Source organism: Nicotiana tabacum, chromosome 13, assembly GCF_000715075.1.
Source record: "Nicotiana tabacum cultivar K326 chromosome 13, ASM71507v2, whole genome shotgun sequence".
Lineage (NCBI taxonomy): Eukaryota > Viridiplantae > Streptophyta > Magnoliopsida > Solanales > Solanaceae > Nicotiana > Nicotiana tabacum.
Genome location: NC_134092.1, coordinates 7,107,734 through 7,129,459, shown reverse-complemented (window position 1 = coordinate 7,129,459; position 21,726 = coordinate 7,107,734). Strand labels below are relative to the sequence as shown.

Below are 21,726 nucleotides of genomic sequence, written 5' to 3'. Positions count from 1 at the left end.
TTACTAAAAACTGAAAATATTTCAGGTTTGATATACTGACTCATTAGAAGAACTAAAATATATATAAAAAAATGAACTCATAAAGCATATTGACAAACAAGGAAAGAAGAGGACGTATTTTTTTCAGCTTTTACAAAAACATTATTTTAGAAAATTATTTTTTAGTTTTTCTTTTCAGTTTTTACAAAAATATTATTTTAGAAAATATTTTTCAGCTTTTTTTAAAGCAGTTTTTTTGTAAAAAATAGAAAAAAAAAATATTTTCATTTTTTCAGTTTTTAGTAAAAAAAAATTCACTTTTTTCCAGACTAAATAAATGCTACATGTTTAATTAAAACAGAAAAGGGTCAGAAATGCCCTTAACCTATTAGAAATAGCTCAAAAATACCTTCCTTCCACCTATGTGTTCAAATTTGCCCTTAATGTTAAAATGTCCATCAATGCCATGTCATCTTTTCGTTAAGAGAGGGGCATTTTTAAGCCTAAAAATAACATTAAGGGCACATTTGAACCCATAGGTGAAAGGAGGGCATTTTTGAGCTATTTCTAATATGTTATGGGCATTTCTGACCCTTTTCAACATTGTATATAATATATATTCCTAGGACTTGAAACCTTGTAACTCATACTTTAGCAAAGTTTTCAATTTCTCTTTCGGACAGGGTTAATTGGATTCTATTTACCCAAGTTGCATCGCAAATGTTGCAGCATTATTCGGTGTCTGGTATCCGCATTAGGACTAGTAACAGAGTCACCTTATAACGAGGGGTGTCAACTGATACACCCCTTCATTAAAAAAATACACTATACAAGTAGATAATTTTTTTTTATATATTTACTTTTATATATTTTGACATACCTTAATACTTATCATGTTGGTATTTTGGAGTCGCACGAAATTCTATTTTGGAGAGCAAAGAATGAAAGAAATACTTATCACGTTGGTATCTTTTGGACATCTTATGTCGTTATGCATGATACTTGTCAACGATTTTTTTTTAAAACATTATAGGATGTGGTAAATTCTTTTCAGACACGTATCAGACTAGATAAAATGAATAAATAATTAATTGTTACTGCATCGAGATAATTACAAACCCAGTACAGTGAATATATCCATGATTTTCATTGATCATGGGGAGGGAATAACAAAAAAGAAAAAAAAAATTGGGGTCAGAAGAGCTTGTTCGTTCTTGTTATGTGCTTCTTCTTTTTTTTCCTTCAATATATTTTTGGTTTTTTTTCGGGGTGGGGGGGTGGGGGTGGGGGGGGGTGGAATTGGGGGGGGGGGGGTACAAACTATAGAATAGCATCAAAATTTTCAAAATCTTGTTTTTTTGGGCGTCAGTTTAGCCACCACATCAACAAGATAATGAGAAAATATGTACAATATGTTCTTGATTTAGCTTGAAAAAACAAAGATTCAGGTTCTGATTGCTTTGGACTTGTCTAAAATTGACCACATCACCTGAACATCTTCATATGCACAAGCCATTACTTCACCCTGCAAATCTACTACATGGTTCTCTGAACCTACAAACACAAAAGAATATGTGCACAAATCAAACAACAAGGCCAAGAAATCGACACAAAGGCGAATTCAAGATTTAAAATCGACGAATTCAGAATAAATGTAATGGATTATATGTTTTCTTTTTAAACTTTTTTGGCCTATGTATAAGGGATTCGAACTAAAAATAGTGGATTCAGTAGAACCTACTCAATCCGCTCTAGATCATACAACACGCTAAGGCGAATTCAAAATTTAGAGTCTGAACATATGTGATCTATTATACATATATTTACACTTTAAAATTTCTTTTCGAGCATAAAATAGTGAGTTTAGTCGAACGTATGAATCCGTTCTTGACTCGCTTATGAATTAACACAATATAGATTGCATTATTATACACAAATATTGTATGTACATACCTTCTTCTTGTGACTTCTTTTCCCTTGGTGAATCTCTTGGTGATTGTTGATTATTGAAAAAAGTACGAGCTTTTCTAAAAGGAGTGGTAATTGTTTTGACCCACGAAGTCATTTTTCTGTTTTGACAAAAGAGTTATATGTCCAAACTCTCTATTTACTAAGAACACAAAAGGGTTTATATAGAATGTACATCTCACCTAGACTACACTATTTTAAAAGGATAGTGTGGGAGCCATAATAGGGCAGGCAAGATCCGATAGATAAGCTTTTATGTATCCTCACATCTCTCTCTTCTTTATTGTTTTTAGTTTGTCAAAAATTCGAAGTTCACTTATCCGACTAATTCGAATTTATGTATGTAATATAAGCCCGATATGAGAGTTAAGCACCTATCGTCAAGAAATTTTTTACTATTCACATAAATCGATCCCGAGATATCTAATTAAACTGAAGAAATCTCAATCATTTCACCGCACCCTTTGAAACGTGGTCTTTCTCTCTCTCTCTCTCTCTCTCTGCTTTATTTCTTTTTAGCTTGTCGATATTCGAAACCCACTAATCCGACTAATTCGAATTTATACATGCAATATAGGCCCTATATGAGAGTAAAACACCTACCGTCAAGAAGTTTTCTACTTATTCACATAAATCGATCCCGAGATATCTGATTAAACTAAAGAGATCTCAACCATTTCACTGCACCCTTTGAATCATGGTCTTTCTCTGTCTCTTCTTTATTTTATTTTTAGCTTTTCGATATTCGAAACTTACTGATCCGACTAATTCGAATTTATGCATGCAGTGTAAGCCCGATTTGAGAGTAAAATACCTACCGTCAAAAAGTTTTCTATTTATTCATATAGATCGATCTCGAGATATCTGATTAAACTGAAGAGATCTCAATTATTTCACCGCACCCGTTTAGTTAGTGGTCTTTCTCTCTCTCTTCTTTAATTATTTTTCTTATCTCTGCACTTCCAAGTTTTGTGCTGCCGACTGCCCTTCACAACCACATGGCTACGGAACCCTTCCACGTGAAGACATATTATCTTCTTGAATGTGACGTAAAAATGATTTTTGAGCCCAAAAAATTATATGATAACGAAGTAACGCCTTGTGTGTACAACTTGTGTACTTTGTATTTTGACTTGACATTCTCTTATGAAATCATTTTTTATTATGACAATCACATGTTGGTGGTACCCTTGGTATTGATTATTGAACCGTTACGACTAAATCCGGATTCGTACAAGAAATTCTCACGTCGTGGTATAAAGTATTTTTTAATAAAAGTGATTCCATAATCAAGACTTGAACCCGAGACCAGATGCAGAACCAAGATTTAAAACTTATGGGTTTAGTATTTTAAATCTTCTAAGTTACTAGGTTCTAAATTGATAATTTATGCAGAATTTAATAATTTTTTATGACAAATACATGGTTTGGACAAAAGTTATTGAGTTTAGCTGAACCAGTATTTGAAGGGCTAGTTTCGGTCCTGCCCGAACTCCGACCTCGCTCGAGAATCGAGACCTTTGATTAATGATAAATGAGTATTTATCACTCCACAACGTTCTTTGTTGATTTCCCTTAGCTTTATGCAAATTGTCGATGGCTCCAACCTTTTACTTAGGTTCCTAAAAAAGTACACTTCTATGATTTAAAAGGGTTTATTTGGAGAAGGTATGAGTTTGATGTCAACTCTTATACTTTTTATTAGAGGATAAAATTAATTACTGCATTATCTTATTATTAGCACAAGACGCTAGATTATAAAGTAGGTTTATGTTTTGCATTAAGTGTAAATATTGATGAGCTCACAACAAAAGTGTAAAGCTAAAGCTTGTGCTTGTCAAAGATAATAAGTTACCTTTTTCGATTACACACTCAACTATTATGACCTTTTAAGCTATGGATATATAAGTACTCTTCTCGGTTATACTAAATTACTAATATATGATTAAGGAATCATAATACCTTAATTAAGTTTTGAAGATTCTTCATCTAATCAATGATAGATACGAGGAGGAAAATTAACCATAAAATTAAGTCATAAGATCCATCTAAATCCAACTATAAGAAAGTTGCTCTATAATATGTTCCAATATTATAGGAGAAAATATAACATGTATGTATGCATATAATTAAATTATATTTATTTTGAATGTACTGGCTCTAAATCGAACGTAAACCCCTTTTTTTTTCTTTAGAAGTGTTACAACCCAAATTCGCATACCATAGATCACGTCGTAAGTTAGTCGATGTAAATCCAAGAAGATATTATCTTTGAGATGATAATAAGTTAATCCTATTGGTCTTAAACGATACAAGGGTGTATAAGAGTGGTTAACAAGTATTTGAAGTTAAGCTAATCAAGGATGTTGTAACCCGTATTTTCGGATAACACTAGAGGTGATTAACTGTCCCAAGAGGTCTTGTTTTAATGTATTTGAATCATATAATATCCGCATCATAAGTCTTGAAGTCAAGCGAGTTATGAAACAAAAGTTGATAAAAGTTGTCGCAACTTAGGTTTATAATTTTACTTAAACTTTAGGTAAAATGTTATTGCATTTTTCTCCCAATGTGCTTGGAATTATGGGGTGATCTACCTATCAAATTGAAGATCTATGAGTCTAGTTTCCAACGCATTAAACCGTTCGTCGATACGATCTCGGAATAGAGAGATATTCGCGTTTTCGCGAGAGTGCGCCAAGCTACTCTCTATGGGGCCCACAAAGGCGGTTTAAGACATTTGGACATATATAAGATAACTCAACCCCGTTTTAAGTCATTATTTTTCAGTATATTCAGACCTTATAACCCTAAAAACATTCTCTCAAGGTTCTCTCATGATCCAAGACCCAAACAAAGGGCAAACAACACAAATCAAATGTCGGGAATCCCGTGGCGCTAGTAAGTTTCTTGTTCTTCTTGTTGTTGCTGATTTTTGTGTTGTTCCAGCTCGTGTGGGAGGTTGTTTTAAGTGTTTTATGTCCTGTAAATACACCTTCAAGTTTTTAATATCAACCCTAGGTGATTTCAAGTCTTCTAAAGTAATTCTAGTGCCGAAAAACCCGAATTAATTGCTAGTTTCGCTTCCTTGTTCTTGTGGCAGAATTGAAGGGATATTTCGTAGAAAATTAAGGTCAAATTGGAGTTGTTCTTTCTGTTTAAAGGTAAGAAACCTCTTACTCTATATATATTTAAGATTATCCAAGTTGCAGCTAAGTCGTTGAAGCTAGAACTTGTGAAATATATATCGAAAAGCTTGGTAGTAATGTTGTTGGTTGGTGGACTGTTTTGGAGGCTCAATATGATTATTAATGATGTTGTTTGGGCTGTTTGGTGATTGTATTGACTTGTGGGAAGTCATATAAATAGGGGAGGTGCTGTCCGTTTCATCGTAAAATAGGTTGTGGTCGATACATAATAGTTACGACGCTTAAACGATAATGATAGTGTCATTTGTCTTATTGTAGACTAAGGAGTCGTGATATTTGCATAGCTTGAGGTTGGGCAGTATATACAAGGTATGTGACGCTATCCCCTTCATTCTTTTGCACGACTCCGATTGTACATAATGTAATGAACGAGCTCCCAAAGATACTCTACTCTTAGAAGCTAGCAGTACTTACATTGCTGCCCTTCTTATGAAACGATTGATATTGATGTTACTTCTCTTATTCTTATATTATCAATGTTGTTGGTAGTTCCTTATTCTTATAAGATTCTTGATGAAGAGTTAATCCTAATAACATGTACGAAGGATACCGACCTTACGTCACTCCGAAAGGTTCAAAATGTGATTCCAATGAGTCCAGCATGCATCATATATATGTATCTATTTTACTCTACCGAGCCGCGCTATAGTAGGCCGGGTATGGCACCTATTGTGCAACCACTGATCAGTTGGGTTTTACCGAGCTCCATGTGGCCGGGTACGATTCTACCGAGCCCTATGATGGCCGGGTACGTTTTACCGAGCCTATTATGGCCGGGTACGATATGATGATGATGATGCCCACAAAGGCATATGTTTTAAACGTTTATGTATATATATATATATATATGTTTTAAACGTTTATGTATATATATATATATATATGTATGTATCATGTATTTCATGTCAGTAGCCCTCAGAGGTACCCAGATGTCACAGGTTGTATATTCCCTATCACTGTTTACATTATTGTTCTTACTTATGCTATTCTGCCTTACATACTCAGTACTTTATTCGTACTGACGTCCTTTTTATTTGTGGACGCTGCATGTCGTGCTGCAGGTCCTGATAGACGGGTAGACGCAGCTCCCCCATCACAGTAGGCTATCCGGTTCAGCGTTATTGGCAAGATCCTTTCTCCGGACTTGCCGTGGTCTTGGTATGCATTTTTGTTATAGACCTTATGGGTATGTCGGGGCCCTGTTCCGGCAATGTTGTAGCACTTATGTTCTTTTAGAGGCTCATAGACAGGTGTCGACTCATGGTAGCTCGTACCTTATATATAGTTTCTTGACAGTCTTGTCGTCCCATGTTATGTATGTTCATGACATTATCTTTCATTGTTGGATGTTCATGATCCATGTCTACTATTTATATTGATCTTGTCGGCCCTTAAAGATAATAAGGAAGGTTAGATAAAATGTACGTTGGTGCTCGGCAAGTATGGCCCGGGTGCTAGTCATGACCCTCCAGTTGGGTCGTGACAAGAAGTTTTGGTGGATAGTGGATAATAATAGTTAAAAGATAATGTTGGGTTAAATCGATAGAGTATTTATGGTAGCTCAAGCCCGCAACTAATTTATTTTTGTGTGCGCGTTTTCAAACTCGTAAGGTAAGCAAATCGAGCCACGTATTAACATTGTCTGTTTTAGGCCAAACCTGTACGATTTTTCCCAAAATGCCTCATATTATTAAGAAATTCCTACACCTTATATGTAGGCTTCCAATATTTTCAGCTACTAATATAAGACTTTGTTCACGCATCCAACAAATAAAATAACAGACGACATATGGGAACTATACCCAAATAATGTAGGGTTGAATTATAATGTAATATATTAAAAAGGATCTTCTATATATGTTATTGAGGCTCACATGACTGTGTTCTGAGTTGTATAATTTCCATCACGAGGAATATATGTTTAATATTCCATCAGAATCTTAAATACAGGCACACAAAAATTTAATATTACTTTATGCTGAATTCATTTATCTTGTATTCTGAAATTGCGATCCTAGTTATTGGTTGAATGAATCTGATCGTAATTTTGGTGGTGGTAAAATTGAGGTACATAAAATTATTTTTATGTACTTTTCAGTGTAGCATGTTAGAACAAATATAGAATCACGTTAGCTTCTGAAAATCCATGTTCTTGATACCTTGTGCATGTGATGCCTCGTTTGCCCCGTCATATATATATATATATATATTGTTTATCCGAAAAAACGGATAGAGTTGAATTTATTCGTAGTTCTAAAGATATGTGATATAGCTCAATACAAACTGTAAGGATAGAAGGAAATATCAAATATGAGCCGCAGAGAAGACAAAATAAGTATAGCTGTAACGGAAATAATTTTTTTGGGATTAAGTAAAATGAATCAGTTTATGAGGCTTAAAAGAATAACTCTCGAATATAAGAGAATATGGTACTTCAATTACAATGTGAGCCACCAATAACCCCCCCCCCCCAAAAAAATCTCTTCGAATAGAGGGTCCTTACTTTAAATATAATTAAAAAAAATACTAAGTGGGAGATCCATGATAAATCAGTTTTTTCATAATTTCTGCCAAGAATCTCTCATCAAGTGGGATTGCAACGGCTTATGTCTGTGAGTCCGATCTGACTCGGGCTTTGATCTCGGCTTGAGCCCGAACTCGAGCTCTCGATCTTTGGCTTAGGCTCGATTCTGACTCAGACCCTTTAATTGATTCGAAGTTAATGTTGGTTGGTCTTTGACTCATAAGCTTGATAGCTTTACTCTACATCATAGTCCGATTTGGATTCGAGCTCAGTAACAATATCGAACTCGACATTGATCGGCCCCTCGGGTTCGAGGCTTGTTTGCTCCATCTTCGGAAACCATCTCGAAGTCTTACTTCGAGAGATTATCGTTCGAACTTGAGCAGACGTGCGAAGGCCGAAATCTATTTCGACCGTATACAGATAGTCCCCTCGTTTCTCAGAAAGAATGTGGTGAGAAACGATATAATCTTTTAACGACTCGATCGGATTATAACCTGACATTTTCATCGGGCTCGATCATGACGCATGTGATAGTTGTCCCGTCGGTTTAGTCTTTCAAGGCATTTAATGCATGTCAGATGGTGGTCGGCCACCGCTGATACTGAACCGCCATCGCTTGAACCTATAAATAACCCTTTCATTTATCATTTACCACTTTTACATCTTTAATCTTCCAAATTTTCCAAGTCCCTTTTTGTATTCTCTGACTTACCCGTAAATATGTGATTTCCTTTTGCAAAAGCCCCTCTTCAATTCTACCAAATCTTTATCACTTTCTTCTATTCCTTACCTTTGAATTCAAAAATGGCGAAAACATCACAAATCATTCCTCAGAAAGAGAAGACTCCATCTTCACAATGTGCCGCCGATGAGATACCGGCAGAACCACGGCCTGAGTAGTGCGTTCCCGAGACGTGTGTTCTTACTTCTGATTTTAAGGTCGATAAAGGCTCATCGGTCTCCGGCCGATGTGAGCCAGTATCGAGGTACATATGTTCGATAATCGAGAAGCACCTCAAACAGCTAAAGAGAGATTGCAATTGGGATAAAAAAGAAATAATAATTCCTTCTTCTGACGAAGATATCACTTCTTACGTGAAAGGGTTTTTGAATGTGTATACTTATCCTTTTACATTAGATCCTCTCGATTCCGTTATTATTGACTTCTGTCGTCAATACCAAATAACCCTAGGCCAGGTCCATCCTTCTTTTTGGCAGATCGTTATCTTGATTCGATACTTTGTGAGCAAAATCGAGGGGATGTCGTTAACTCTCGACCATATTATCTGTTTGTACTGTCCTCGATTTTTTCGAGGAGGGTTAATAAAACTTTAGCGTCGGGCTACCAAGACTCTGTTCTCGAGCATTGACAAGGACATGGATCGGGGCTGGATGGGCAGGTTCGTTCGAGTGAGGACTTCGGACCTGATTCTGACCGAAAAGATGCCTTTTTCCCGAGGAGTGGAATATGAAACGTAAGTGTGATCCTGCTGTTGCTTCTATTTTGTTCTTTCATTTATTTTCTCATCGACACTCTTCTTTTTGTGATGTAGCGGTTCCCTGGATGCCCGGAGCAGTTCCCGATCTCAAGAACTTGGTATGAGCTCTTGTTTCGACCTCCACATACGCCGAGCACACATGGCGCGATTTGTCAAAGGGTCGGTGGGAGGAAAAAAATCATGGTAAGCCCCTTTCTCGTACTCTTTGGTAATTCGAACGAGGTGGTTTCCAAATATTTTAATAAAGCTTTCCATATGCAGGTTTTTTGCAAAGATGCGGTTTTGAGGCCCTTGTCCAACGAGGAAGAAACTTTGGCTTTTGTCCCAAAGCCGGTGAAGGGAAATAAAAGGAAAAGAGCCACCGTTCTCGAAAATCCAAAACCGAAGGAGAGGACGGCTCGTAAGCCAAACAAGAATATCATTCCTTTGACCGTGGAATCACTTCTGCGTCTAAGGGATGAAGATGAAGAAGAAGAAGAAGAGAACCACCGATGCCCCATCGGCAGCTGGATCGATGATGCTTCATAAGGCTCCGCCTCGAACTGAGGATATACCGCAGAAAGATTCGGGTGGAATCCTTGAATTATCGGAGATCGAAGACGCACCTCATCGGAGACAGTGGATGGGGGATATGTCTGAAAGGGCCCTCGAATCCCTTCGAACCGAAGAGAATGCTCCAAGTGGTTCATTTGGGGCAACAGCAATCGAAGATTCGCCCACCTTTCCCGCTTTTTCCACAGGGATGATTCGGGAAGCCCAAGCTCTGGGGGCCCTCGATCTAGACAGGCCTCACGATGGAGAGGACCCCTTTCGTGACATGTTTACCAGTATCGAGGATGTTGCCGGTACTGGTGATGAATCGGATCTTTTTCACGGGGTGCAGCAGGCTTTAAATCAGGTATTTTGTGTAAATTATTTTGTCGGTACTATCTTTATGTTTACTTTTCATTAACTTCATTTCTTGTTTCTTTGTAGGCAGCGGCAGTTCATCGAGAAACATGTTCTCGGTCCCAAAACGAGTTGCGTCGATACGAGGCCGACCTTCAACGGGTTACTAATGAGAGGAACTCCCTAACACTTCTCTTAGGGCAGAGAGAAGAGGAAATAAAAGACCTTCGAGCTGAGTTGGCCAAGGCTTATCGAGACCAGACCGACTTGTCTGAGTAGGTAATGATACTTTTAAAAGCCTATGGGCTTGATACCGAAATGATGGCTAAATTTTCGATCTCACAGTTGCAGCAAAAAATTGAGATGATCGGGAAGCTTCATGAGGAGGTCAACGAGATAAAAGCAGAGTATTTGCAGTGGAAAGAAGGTATGGACCGCTTTGCTGCAGAGAAAGAAACTGCTCGATCCCAGTTATCATCGGCTGAAACCCAACTTCAGGGAATGAAGGATAAAAGCCTGGTTCAAGCAAGAAGAATAAAGGAGCTCGAGGCTCGGTTGGCCTTTGTACTTGCGAAGGCCGAATCTGATGCCGAAAAGGCAAAGGCCGATGCGGATGCACTCGTGGCCGTCTATCGAACCGATGCTGAAGCTGCCCAGGTCCAAGCAAGAGAGTCAGCCGAGACCGTCGATACTCAAGCACATTGGGTCGCCGAACTTGCTAAGTTTCGATCTCGGAGGGAAACCCTCGAGGAGATCCATGCTCGTGGTTTCGATCTCGATGAAGAGATAAAAAGGGCCAAAGAACTCGAAGTCGATGCTGAAGCCCTGGTTTCCGATGATGATGATGATTACAAATGATGATGATGATGATGATGATGATGATGATGGGAGCAGATCCGAGAACGGGGGGAGCCCGATAGAGAAGAGACCACTCCTGAGGATGACCAGGAAGCTTAGTCCTTAATTTTTACGTTGTAATCAATCATGTAGACAATTTTGTATATAAACAATTTTGCCGACTTGCTTCTATTTTGTGAAGACTTTATACATGCCTTATGAATGTTTTCAGAAGGATTTAAACAACTTAATCAAATTTTGGACTTCGTAGCCTCTATAATCGAGCGAGTGCTTATTCAAATTTGAAGTGATGTAGCCCTTAGGCTTATTAGTTGAGTCAATGATTTGATCTCGAAGGAATATAGCACATAGGCGTAATGGTCGAGTGAGTGCTTGCTCGAACTCGAAATAATAATAGCCCGTAGGCTTAGTTAGTCGAGTGAATGATTTGAACTCGGAGTAATGTAGACCGTAGGCGTAATGGTCAAGTGAGTGCTTTCTCGAACTCGAAATAAAAGTAGCCCATAGGCTTAGTAGTCGAGTGAATGATTCAAACTCGGAGTAATTTAGCCCGTAGGCATAATGGTCGAGTGGGTGCTTGCTCGAACTCGAAATAAAAATAGCCCATAGGCTTAGTACTCGAGTGAATGATTCGAACTCGGAGTAATGTAGCCCGTAGGCATAATGATCGAGTGAGTGCTTGCTCGAACTCGAAATAAAAGTAGCCCGTAGGCTTAGTAGTCGAGTGAATGATTCGAACTAGAAGTAATGTAGCCCGTAGGCGTAATGGTCGAGTGAGTGCTTGCTCGAACTCGAAATAAAAGTAGCATGTAGACTTAGTAGTCAAGTGAATGATTCGAACTCGAAGTAATGTAGCCCGTAGGCGTAATGGTCGAGTAAGTGCTTGCTCGAACTCGAAATAAACGTAGCCCATAGGCTTAGTAGTCGAGTGAATGATTCGAACTTGAAGTAATGTAGCCCGTAGGCATAATGGTCGAGTGAGTGCTTGCTCAAACTCGAAATAAAAGTAGCATGTAGGCTTAGTAGTCGAGTTTATCTTAATTCTGTTTGCATAATAAATCTCCAAATAGAGGGATATTTCTCGGATATAATATTTTGGCAAAGAGGAGAACTTTCTTTGTAAGTCACTATACATGTGTTTATGTTTCGTGTCTGGGTTCGGGCCAACTACATGAGCATGGTTTGTTTTGACCATTTGGCTCTTACAACTTTTCCTATTGGAAACCCGTTGTTGCGAAATAACTTTCTTGCATCAGAATTTGATATATTCGAGGGCTAATGCCCCCCTCCCCCCCAGTATTCGAGGTCGATTGTAAAGAGGCCTCAGATACTGTTGTAAGCGCCCGTAGGCGTAATGGTCGAGTGAGTGCTTGCTCGAACTCGAAATAAAAGTAGCCCGTAGGCTTAGTGGTCGAGTTTATCTTAATTCTGTTTGCATAATAAATCTCCAAATAGAGGAATTTTTCTTGGATATAAGATGTTGGCAAAGAGGAGAACTTTCTTTGCAAGTCACTATACATGTGTTTATGTTTCGTGTCTGGGTTCGGGCCAACTACATGAGCATGGATCGTTTTGACCATTTGGCTTTTACAACTTTTCCTATTGGAAACCCGTTGTTGCGAAATAACTTTCTTGCATCAGAATTTGATATATTCGAGGGCTAATGCCCCTCCCAGTATTCGAGGTCGATTGTAAAGAGGCCTCCGATACTGTTGTAAGTGCAGTACGATTATTGGTTGCCTCATTAAAAACCTTGCCGAAAAACCCATTTGGGATAAAACCGGTCTAAGGGAAGAAGAGTGTAACGCGTGCTTTCAGATCTTAAGGCTTCGTATTGAAGGATCCATCTTAGCTCCTGATCGAACTTCTGCAGGGGTCAGTTTTGAAATATAAATGAATATGGGAGGGTCGTACCTTAGCAGTAGTATCGTTTTAGATGTGACACATTCTAATTGCTTGATAATTGTTTGCCATTTATAACACCGAGCCTGTATGATCCCTTTCCGACGTTCTCGAGAACCTAATATGGTCCTTCCCAGTTCGGTCCTAGTTTTCCTTCGTTCGGATTTCGGGTATTAAGGGTGACTTTCCTTAGCACTAAGTCCCCGGGTTTGAAATGGCGGAGCTTGGTTCTTTGATTATAATATATTTCGATTTGTTGCTTTTGGGCGGCCAATTGGACGAGAGCAGCTTCTCGTTTTTCATCCGATAATTCGAGGCTAGTGTTCATAGCCTCGTTATTTGATTCTTCTGTCATGTATCAAAATCTGATACTGGGTTCGCCGACTTCGACTGGTATCACTGCTTCAGACCCATATACTAAGGAGAACGGGGTTGCCCCTATACTGGATTTTGGCGTCGTTCGATATGCCCAAAGGACTTCGGGTAGGATTTCTCTCCACTTTCCTTTAGCGTCGTTCAGCCTCTTCTTTAGGTTCTGAATGATAGTTTTGTTCGTTGATTCGTCTTGTCCGTTCCCACTGGGGTGATACGGTGTTGATAATATCTTTCTTATTTTGTGATCTTCGAAGAATTTCGTCACTTTGCTGCCCACAAATTGTTTTCCATTGTCACATACTATTTCGGCAGGTATCCCGAATCGGCATATGATATGATACCAGATAAAGTATATAACTTCTCTCTCTCTTACTTTCTCGAACGCCTGTGCTTTAACCCATTTAGAAAAATAGTCAGTCATAAATAAGATGAATTTAGCTTTACCTGGGGTCGATGGCAGAGGGCCGACGATATCCATTCCCTATTTCATGAATGGCCATGAGGATAGGACCGAGTGAAGTTGTTCTACGGGTTGATGGATCATTTGTGCAAACCTTTGATATTTGTCACATTTTCGAACAAATTCCTTCGCATCTTTGCCCATATCGATCCAATAATACCCTGCCCTGATTATTTTTTGGACTAATGGATCGGCACCGGAGTGATTCCCACAAGTGCCCTCGTGCACCTCACGTTAGATGTAATCGGTATCTCCTGGACCCAAGCATACTGCCAATGGTCCATCGAATGTCCTTCGGTATAGCGTTCCATCTGAAGCCAACGTGAATCGAGAAGCTTTAGTCCGTAGGGCCCTTGAATCTTTAGGGTTCGATATGAGCTTTCCGTTCTTTAAGTATTCAATATACGCATTTCTCCAATCCCAGGTTAAGCTTGTAGAATTTATCTCGGCGTGACCTTCTTCGATCACGGATCTCGAGAGTTGAACGACAGTCCCCGAGCTCAAGTCACCTTCCTCGACCGATGATCCCAAATTCGCAAGTGCATCAGCCTCACTATTTTGCTCTCGTGGAATATGCTGTAAAGTCCATTGTTTGAAATGGTGCAAAGTGACATGTAGTTTGTCCAAATACCTTTGCATTCTATCTTCTCGAACTTCGAAGGTTTTGTTTACTTGACTTACCACCAACAAAGAGTCACATTTGGCTTCAATGGCTTCTTCTCCCAAGTTTTTAGCTAGCTCGAGACCTGCAATCATGGCCTCATACTCGGCCTCGTTGTTAGTCAACCTGGTAGTTTTAATAGATTGCCTAATAGTGTTACCCGTGGGTGGCTTTAAAACTATGCCTAGCCCGGACCCCTTTACGTTCGAAGACCCGTCCGTAAAAAAGGGTCCATACCCTCGATGACGTACCCGATTTTAACAAGAGTTCTTTTTCGACTTCGGGGTACGAGGGTTGGCATGAAATCGGCCACGAAGTCTGCTAAAATTTTAGACTTGATGGGCGTACGGGGTTGATATTCAATATCGTACCCACTGAGTTCGACGGCACATTTGGCCAATCGGCCTGATAGTTCGGGCTTGTGCAAAATATTACGAAGTGGGTAAGTCGTTAATACGCATATGGGGTGACATAGAAAGTATGGTCGTAACTTTCTAGAGGCGATTTTCAGTGCAAGTGCCAATTTTTCTATGTGCGGATATCTAGCTTCTGCTTCTCCTAAGGTTTGACTTATATAATAAATGGAAAATTGCGTACCTTGCTCTTCCCGAACTAGGACACTGCTTACTGCGATTTCTAATACTGCCAAGTATAAGCAAAGTTTTTCGTCTGTTTTTGGATTGTGAAGTAGTGGTGGGCTCGACAGATATTGTTTTAGTTCCTTTAATGCGTGTTGGCATTTCGGGGTTCAAGCGAAATCGTTCTTCTTTTTGAGTAGGGAGAAAAATTTGTGACTTCGATCTGATAATCTCGAAATGAATCGGCCTAAGGCCACAATTCGTCCAGTTAGCCTTTGTATAACTTTCACGCTGTCCACGATGGTGATGTCTTTGATGGCCTTGATTTTATCGGGGTTAATCTCGATTCCCCGATTTGACACCATGAAGCCGAGGAACTTGCCCGAACCGACCCCGAAAGCATATTTTTCGGGGTTGAGCTTTATGTTGTATTTCCTCAAAATATGGAACGTTTCCTGCAAATGGGTCAGATGGTCCTCTGCGCGCAGGGACTTAACTATCATGACATCAATATAAACTTCCATTGATTTACCTATTTGTTCTTTGAATATTTTATTTACTAAGCGTTGGTAAGTAGCCCCTGTATTTTTTTAGCCCGAAGGGCATCACATTATAACAATATGTTCCATATTTGGTGATAAACAAAGTCTTTTCCTGGTCCTCCTGGTTCATCTGGATTTGATTATACGCGGAATAGGCATCGAGAAAAGTGAGGATCTCATGACCGGCCGTGGCATCGATCATGAGATCGATGTTGGGTAGCGAAAAAGAATCTTTGGGGCATGCTTTGTTTAAATCCTTATAGTCCACACACATTCTATGTTTGTTTCTTTTTTTAGGCACTACAACTATATTGGCTAACCATTCGGGATATTTCACCTCTCGGATGGACTCTATCTTGAGAAGTTTGGTTACCTCGTCTTTTATGAATACGTGTTTTACCTCAGACTGAGGTCTTCTCTTTTGCTTCACCGGTCTGAACTTAGGGTCCAAGCTTAGCCGATGCGTCATTATGTCCGGTGGAATCCCTGTTATATCTAAATGGGACCAGGCAAAACAATCAATGTTATCGATAAGAAATTGAACAAGTTTCTTCCTGAGTTTGGGGCTCAACCCCGTTCCCAGGTATACCTTTCGTTCGGGCCAGTGCTCGATTAGTGTGACTTGCTCCAGTTCCTCAATTGTTAATTTGGTAGCGTCGGAGTCATCGGGAATCACGAAGGATCGAGGGACCCCCTGATCATCATCTTCTTTGATCTTCTGGTTATCTGGTTGGGTCGAATTCGATGTCTGTGATTGCTATTTGGTGTCTCGTTCTCCTTCTTAGCCTGATCCCTTTATTGGCGAAGGCAGGGATATTGGTTTCGCTTCCTTGACGGTGAACATTTCTTTTGCGACTGGCTGTTCTCCGTACACTATTTTGACTCCTCTCGATGTTGGGAATTTGAGGACCTGGTGTAGGGTCAAAGGTACAGCTCTCATGTTGTGGATCCATGGCCTTCCGAAAAGGGTGTTGTATCTCATGTCGCCTTCGATCACGTGAAACTTCATTTCCTGGATGGTTCCGGCCACGTTTATTGGTAGAATTATCTCGCCTTTGGTGGTTTCACATGCCATATTGAATCCGTTTAGAACCAGGGTTGCGGGTACGATCTGGTCCTGCAAGCCGAGCTGTTCTTCGACCTTCAATCTGATGATGTTGGCCGAGCTACCTGGATCAATCAACACACGCTTAACTTTAGTTTTATTCATGAGTACGGATATTACCAGTGCATCGTTATGAGGTTGTATGACCCCTTCTGCATCTTCATCCTTGAAGGACAAAGTTCCTATGGGTGTGTAATCCTGAGTTCAAGATAGCTTTTCTCTCACAATCGATGTTTTAGTGCGTTTAAGAACTGGTCCCTGAGGGGTAGATCATGTGAATGACGTGCTATGGTTCTTCCTGTTCGTTTTGCTTACCGAAATCCCTGTTTTACAATGGTTCTTCGCCCTATCACTAAAAAATTCCCGAAGGTGCCCTTTGTTGAATAACCGGACTACTTCCTCTCTTAGTTGCCTGCAATCTTCCATTCTGTGGCCATGGGTGCCATGGTATTCGCACATTCGATTGGGATTCCTCTGGACAGGATCGGTCTGCATGGGTCGAGGCCATTTAGTGTCTTTGATGCGTCCGATAGCCGATACGATGGCGGATGCATCAACGCTTAAGTTATATTCCAATAACCGAGGTGCTTCCTTAGATCCGGCAGACCTATCGAAACTAATTCTGTTTATCAGCCCCTGGGACCCTTGACCTCTATCACTTCTTTTGTTATTTTTCTTGAGGTTATGTCTCGATTCACTGACTCTGTGGCTTCCGTTGTACAGTTGGTATCGATCCTCAATCGGACCTCGTTCCCGATTAGTATCCCTTCGAACAACGGGTTCAGACCCCAATTGATCATCTTCGACCCTAATTTTCGATTGGTATCGATTGTGTACGTCGGCCCATGTGATGGCTGGGTATTCGATCAGGTTATGCTTTAATCATCATGAAGCCGTCGAACTGCGCTCGTTCAAACCTTGAGTGAAATCCTGAACATCCCAATCGTCTGTGATTGGTGGCAAGTCCATTCGTTCCATTTGAAAACGAGATACGAACTCCCTCAGCATCTCGTTATCCTTTTGTCTTACCTTGAAGAGGTCCGATTTCCTTGTTGAAACTTTTATGGCGCCGGCATGTGCTTTCACAAAAGTATCTGCTAACATGGCGAACGAGTCGATGGAATTTGGCGGTAGGTTGTGATACCAAATCATTGCCCCCTTCGAGAGGGTCTCTCCGAATGTTTTTAGCAACACAGATTTGATTTCATCATCTTCTAAATTATTGCCATTGATGGCACATTTGTAATAAGTGACGTGCTCGTTAGGATCTGTCGTCCCGTTATATTTGGGAATTTCGGGCATACGGAATTTTTTAGGGATTGTTTTCGGGGCTGCGCTCGAGGAAAAAGGTTTTTGCACGAATTTTTTCGAATCCAACCCTTTTTATCATTAGTGGAGCTCCCGGGATCTTATCGACCCTAGAGTTATAAGTTTCTACTTTTTTATCGTTGGCTTCGACTCACTTTGTGAGTTCCTCGAGCAATTAAGTAATTTCGGGAGTAGTCCCCAATTCTTGCTCATTTGACTTTACTATGGCTGGTTCCGTTCCGTGAGTGATTTCTCGGGGTGGATTGGGCTCTGGCCTGCTTTGTAGCTGGGTTTGGCTCTGCAACTGAGCTATTGCTACATGTTGGGCTTGCAACATTTTGAAAATCATACGCAAGCTAACGCCGTTTTCCTCGATGTTATGGGTATCTCGAGCCGCAGACCGAGTGCCACCATGGATGCTATTCTCGGGTTCAGCATGTAGGTTCGCCTCAATGGCTACATGCGAATTGATATCAATTGGCGGTCCGATTCGAGCTCCAACGGTATTCACATGTGGTCTTTCAGTACTGGGTATCAAGTTGTTGTTTTCGTCTTGAAGACCGGGCCCGTTATCGATCGGTGAAGCCATTTGATTGACGGTTAATCGTAGCTAATCCGAAATTCAAGATATTTTTGTAAAACACAATAGCGTATTTTTTCAGATTCGTATCAAATAACCATTGTTATCCTTAGCCTCACGGTGGGCGCCAAACTGTTTACCCGAAAAACGGATATAGTTGAATTAATTCGTAGTTCTAAGGATATGTGATATAGCTCAATACAAACTGTAAGGATAGAAGGAAATATCAAATATAGACCGCAGAGAAGACAAAATAAACACAGTTGTAACGAAAGTGATTTTTTGGGATTAAGTAAAATGAATCAGTTTATGAGGCTTAAAAAAATAACTCTCGAATATAAGAGAATATGGTACTTCAATTACAATGTGAGCCTCCAATACCCCCACCCCTCCCCCCCTCCTATAGTAGAGGGACCTTACTTTAAATATAATTAAAAAATACTTAGTGGGAGATCCATGATAAATCAGCTTTTACACAATTCTTGCTAAGATTCTCTCATCTAGTGGGATTGCAACGGCTTATGTCTGTGAGTCCGATTTGACTCGGGCTTTGATCTCGGCTTGAGCCCGATTCTAACTCGAGCTCTCGATCTTTGGCTTAGGCTCGATTCTGACTCGGACCCTTCAATTGATTCGAGGTCAATGTTGGTTGGTCTCTGGCTCATAAGCTTGATAGCTTTACTCTGCATCATAGTCCGATTTGGATTCGAGTTCAGTAACAATATCAAACTCGACATTGATCGGCCCCTCGGGTTCGAGACTTGTTTGCTCCATCTTCGAAAACCATCTCGAAGTCTCACTTCGATCGATTATCGTTCGAACTTGAGCAGACGTGCGAATGCCGAAATCTATTTCGACCGTATATATATATATATATATATACACACACACATAATTTTTATGCTATATACAATACAAAAAAATATATATATATATATATATATATATATACTTTTGTGGCTACCAAATATAAATAATTTTGGGTGTGGGTTAAAGGTGATCTTTACCCATTATTTTTTTGGGATTTCTTATTTTATAGGTGTAATAAAACTAGTAAAAGGACTTACACCATATCCTCTTAGCGGACGAACCATCAAATAGTAATTTGATCGGAAGCAGATTATCCGTAGCAATTCGACCAGAAGCGGATCATTTACAACAATTCGACTCGAATTACCAGTTGTTGGCAATTCTCACGTGGTAGATGGATCCCCTATTTCCACCGCCTTATTAACCTTAGATTTGGATGCAAAGAACTGATTATAGTTGACCACTCTTATAAATTAAGTGAATCTTCTAGCACCCATAGACATATTTAATAGGGGCTGGCTAATTATTAAGAGAAATTTTCAGAAACCACTGTTGTTTAGTGACTATTAACTTTCTATAGCTATCATATACATAATTACTATGTATAGCTACTATTCAGTTGTTACGGCAGTGTATTAGTTGTATTCGTGTCTTTGTATTCATGAATACAGTAGCAAAAAGCGCCTAAAATCAGGGTAGTCCAGCTATATGCGCATGTATTCATGAATACAGTAACGACAATCACCTTAAAAATAGGTCTGTCCAGTTGTCTAATAACGAAAATAATATCAATTAACGTGATACACTCCTAATATAACTCAACAAAATCAATTCTAACATGCTCATTATCAACATAATTAATTAGAAAGATTTTTGAGTTGTATATAACTGTTGTATTTTACTTTTGTATTTAGTGTGTTTCAACTTTTTTTTTTACTGTTGCATTCACTAAATTCAATGTTTGTATTTACTGTATTCACTACTTTATATTCAGTGTATTCAAATGTATTTGTATTAATAGTATTTTAGTTATTCCTAAAATATATTATTATTGTTGTATTCCGTATATTTTGTTATATTTCAGTGTATTCATAAGCCTTCAACAGGATAAGAAACTTAAGAGGATCGACGAAGCTGAGAGATTCAATTGTAGTAACCCTAGAGGATTCGACCTATTTTGCTCGAAGAGAGAAAGAGATAGAGAGAGAGAGAGAGAGAGAGAGAGAGAGAGAGAGAGAGAGAGAGAGAGAGAGAGAGAGAGAGAGATAATATTATAATAAGAAATATTTTTTCTTTTAATAAATTTTACATAATATAAATTTAAATTAATCGAAATACCAAAACTAATATTGAAAAAAATGACTTCATACATGTGAATATGTCATGTGGAAGACATGTACTTGGGAAGGAGGGACAAGATCTTTCATATCCCTTGTTTTAGAAGGCTGTTCTTCATATAGATAAGTTAATCTAGCTTTTCATTACTTTGTCAGTCAGTTTTTCAATTATTTTAGCGTTAAATACTCCCATTATTTAAAAGAGTTTATGTTTTACGCGCTTGCGTTTTATGGTATAAGTTATACTTGTACCATCAAATCACTTAAAAATAATTACAAGTAATCATATTTAACAAGCATTGATCGGTAATATATAAAAATAATAATTTTTATATTAAATTATACATATGATATAAATTTTGTTACACTATCAATTCATAATAACTAAGATTGAAGTTATATATATATATATAAATAGCGTAAAGAATTTTTACCCTATCAGTAATTAATTTTAATTGACTAGGTTTATTATTACTTTATTTTTAGATTTAAATTATATACATATCACCTTTACTTGTTGTAGCATGTAATACGTTTTATTTTCAATATTACACGTATCATAATTTAAGGAAACTTACCTATACATATTTTTTGGATAATCTGATAATGTAAATGATTATTTATACTGGCGATACATATAATTTAAAGACTATTTTTAAGACTACCATATTAAGCATGTTATGAAAAATTACCTTTGATTATACGTCAAATAATAATGGTGTAAAAATTATGTATACTATTAATTGCATAACTCAGATATGCTCTTAGAAAGCTATATTTCTCTAGTCACAACTTGGAATATACTATAGTCACACTTGGAATCTTATCAAGCTTCTCTACAAATTAATGTTTAGTTAGGTATATTAATTATGTCTGGTTTAATTACTTAGATAGAAAGAATGAATTCATTAATCAAACAAAATTTTAATTAGGCATATATTACTTGATCGATACCCTTTGTTTTCTATAGCATAAATTCAAATTATTTATGGACTTGGAATTACACTGGTCTAGACTGTGCCTTTGAAAACCATATATAATAAGGTGAGTTGGTGCCTTTTCAATTAGCTTTTCCATCTAATATATTTTTTGTTATTAGGCCTGCAAATTAAAAAGATTTTAATTAGATGCGACAAAAAT

At 38.6% G+C, this 21,726-nt stretch overlaps 1 protein-coding gene across 1 annotated transcript; it reads right to left on the bottom strand.

Moving 5' to 3' along the window:
- Nucleotides 1-1,273: 1,273 nt before the first annotated feature.
- Nucleotides 1,274-2,161, bottom strand: LOC107827269 (uncharacterized). The gene is made up of 2 exons (XM_016654362.2): nt 1,933-2,161; nt 1,274-1,533 (listed from the first exon to the last, which is right to left on the bottom strand). Exons 1-2 carry the CDS (start codon nt 2,042-2,044, stop codon nt 1,424-1,426), a joined length of 222 nt encoding a protein of 73 aa, XP_016509848.2. The 5' UTR covers nt 2,045-2,161; the 3' UTR covers nt 1,274-1,423.
- Nucleotides 2,162-21,726: the final 19,565 nt, after the last annotated feature.

Bases quoted from the DNA above. Each gene is read 5' to 3' on its own strand.
- LOC107827269 (XM_016654362.2), bottom strand. From the start codon at position 2,044: ATGACTTCGTGGGTCAAAACAATTACCACTCCTTTTAGAAAAGCTCGT. The intron at 1,534-1,932 runs GTATGTACATAC...TTGTGTTTGTAG, and splicing joins AAAGAAGTCACAAGAAGAAG to GTTCAGAGAACCATGTAGTA.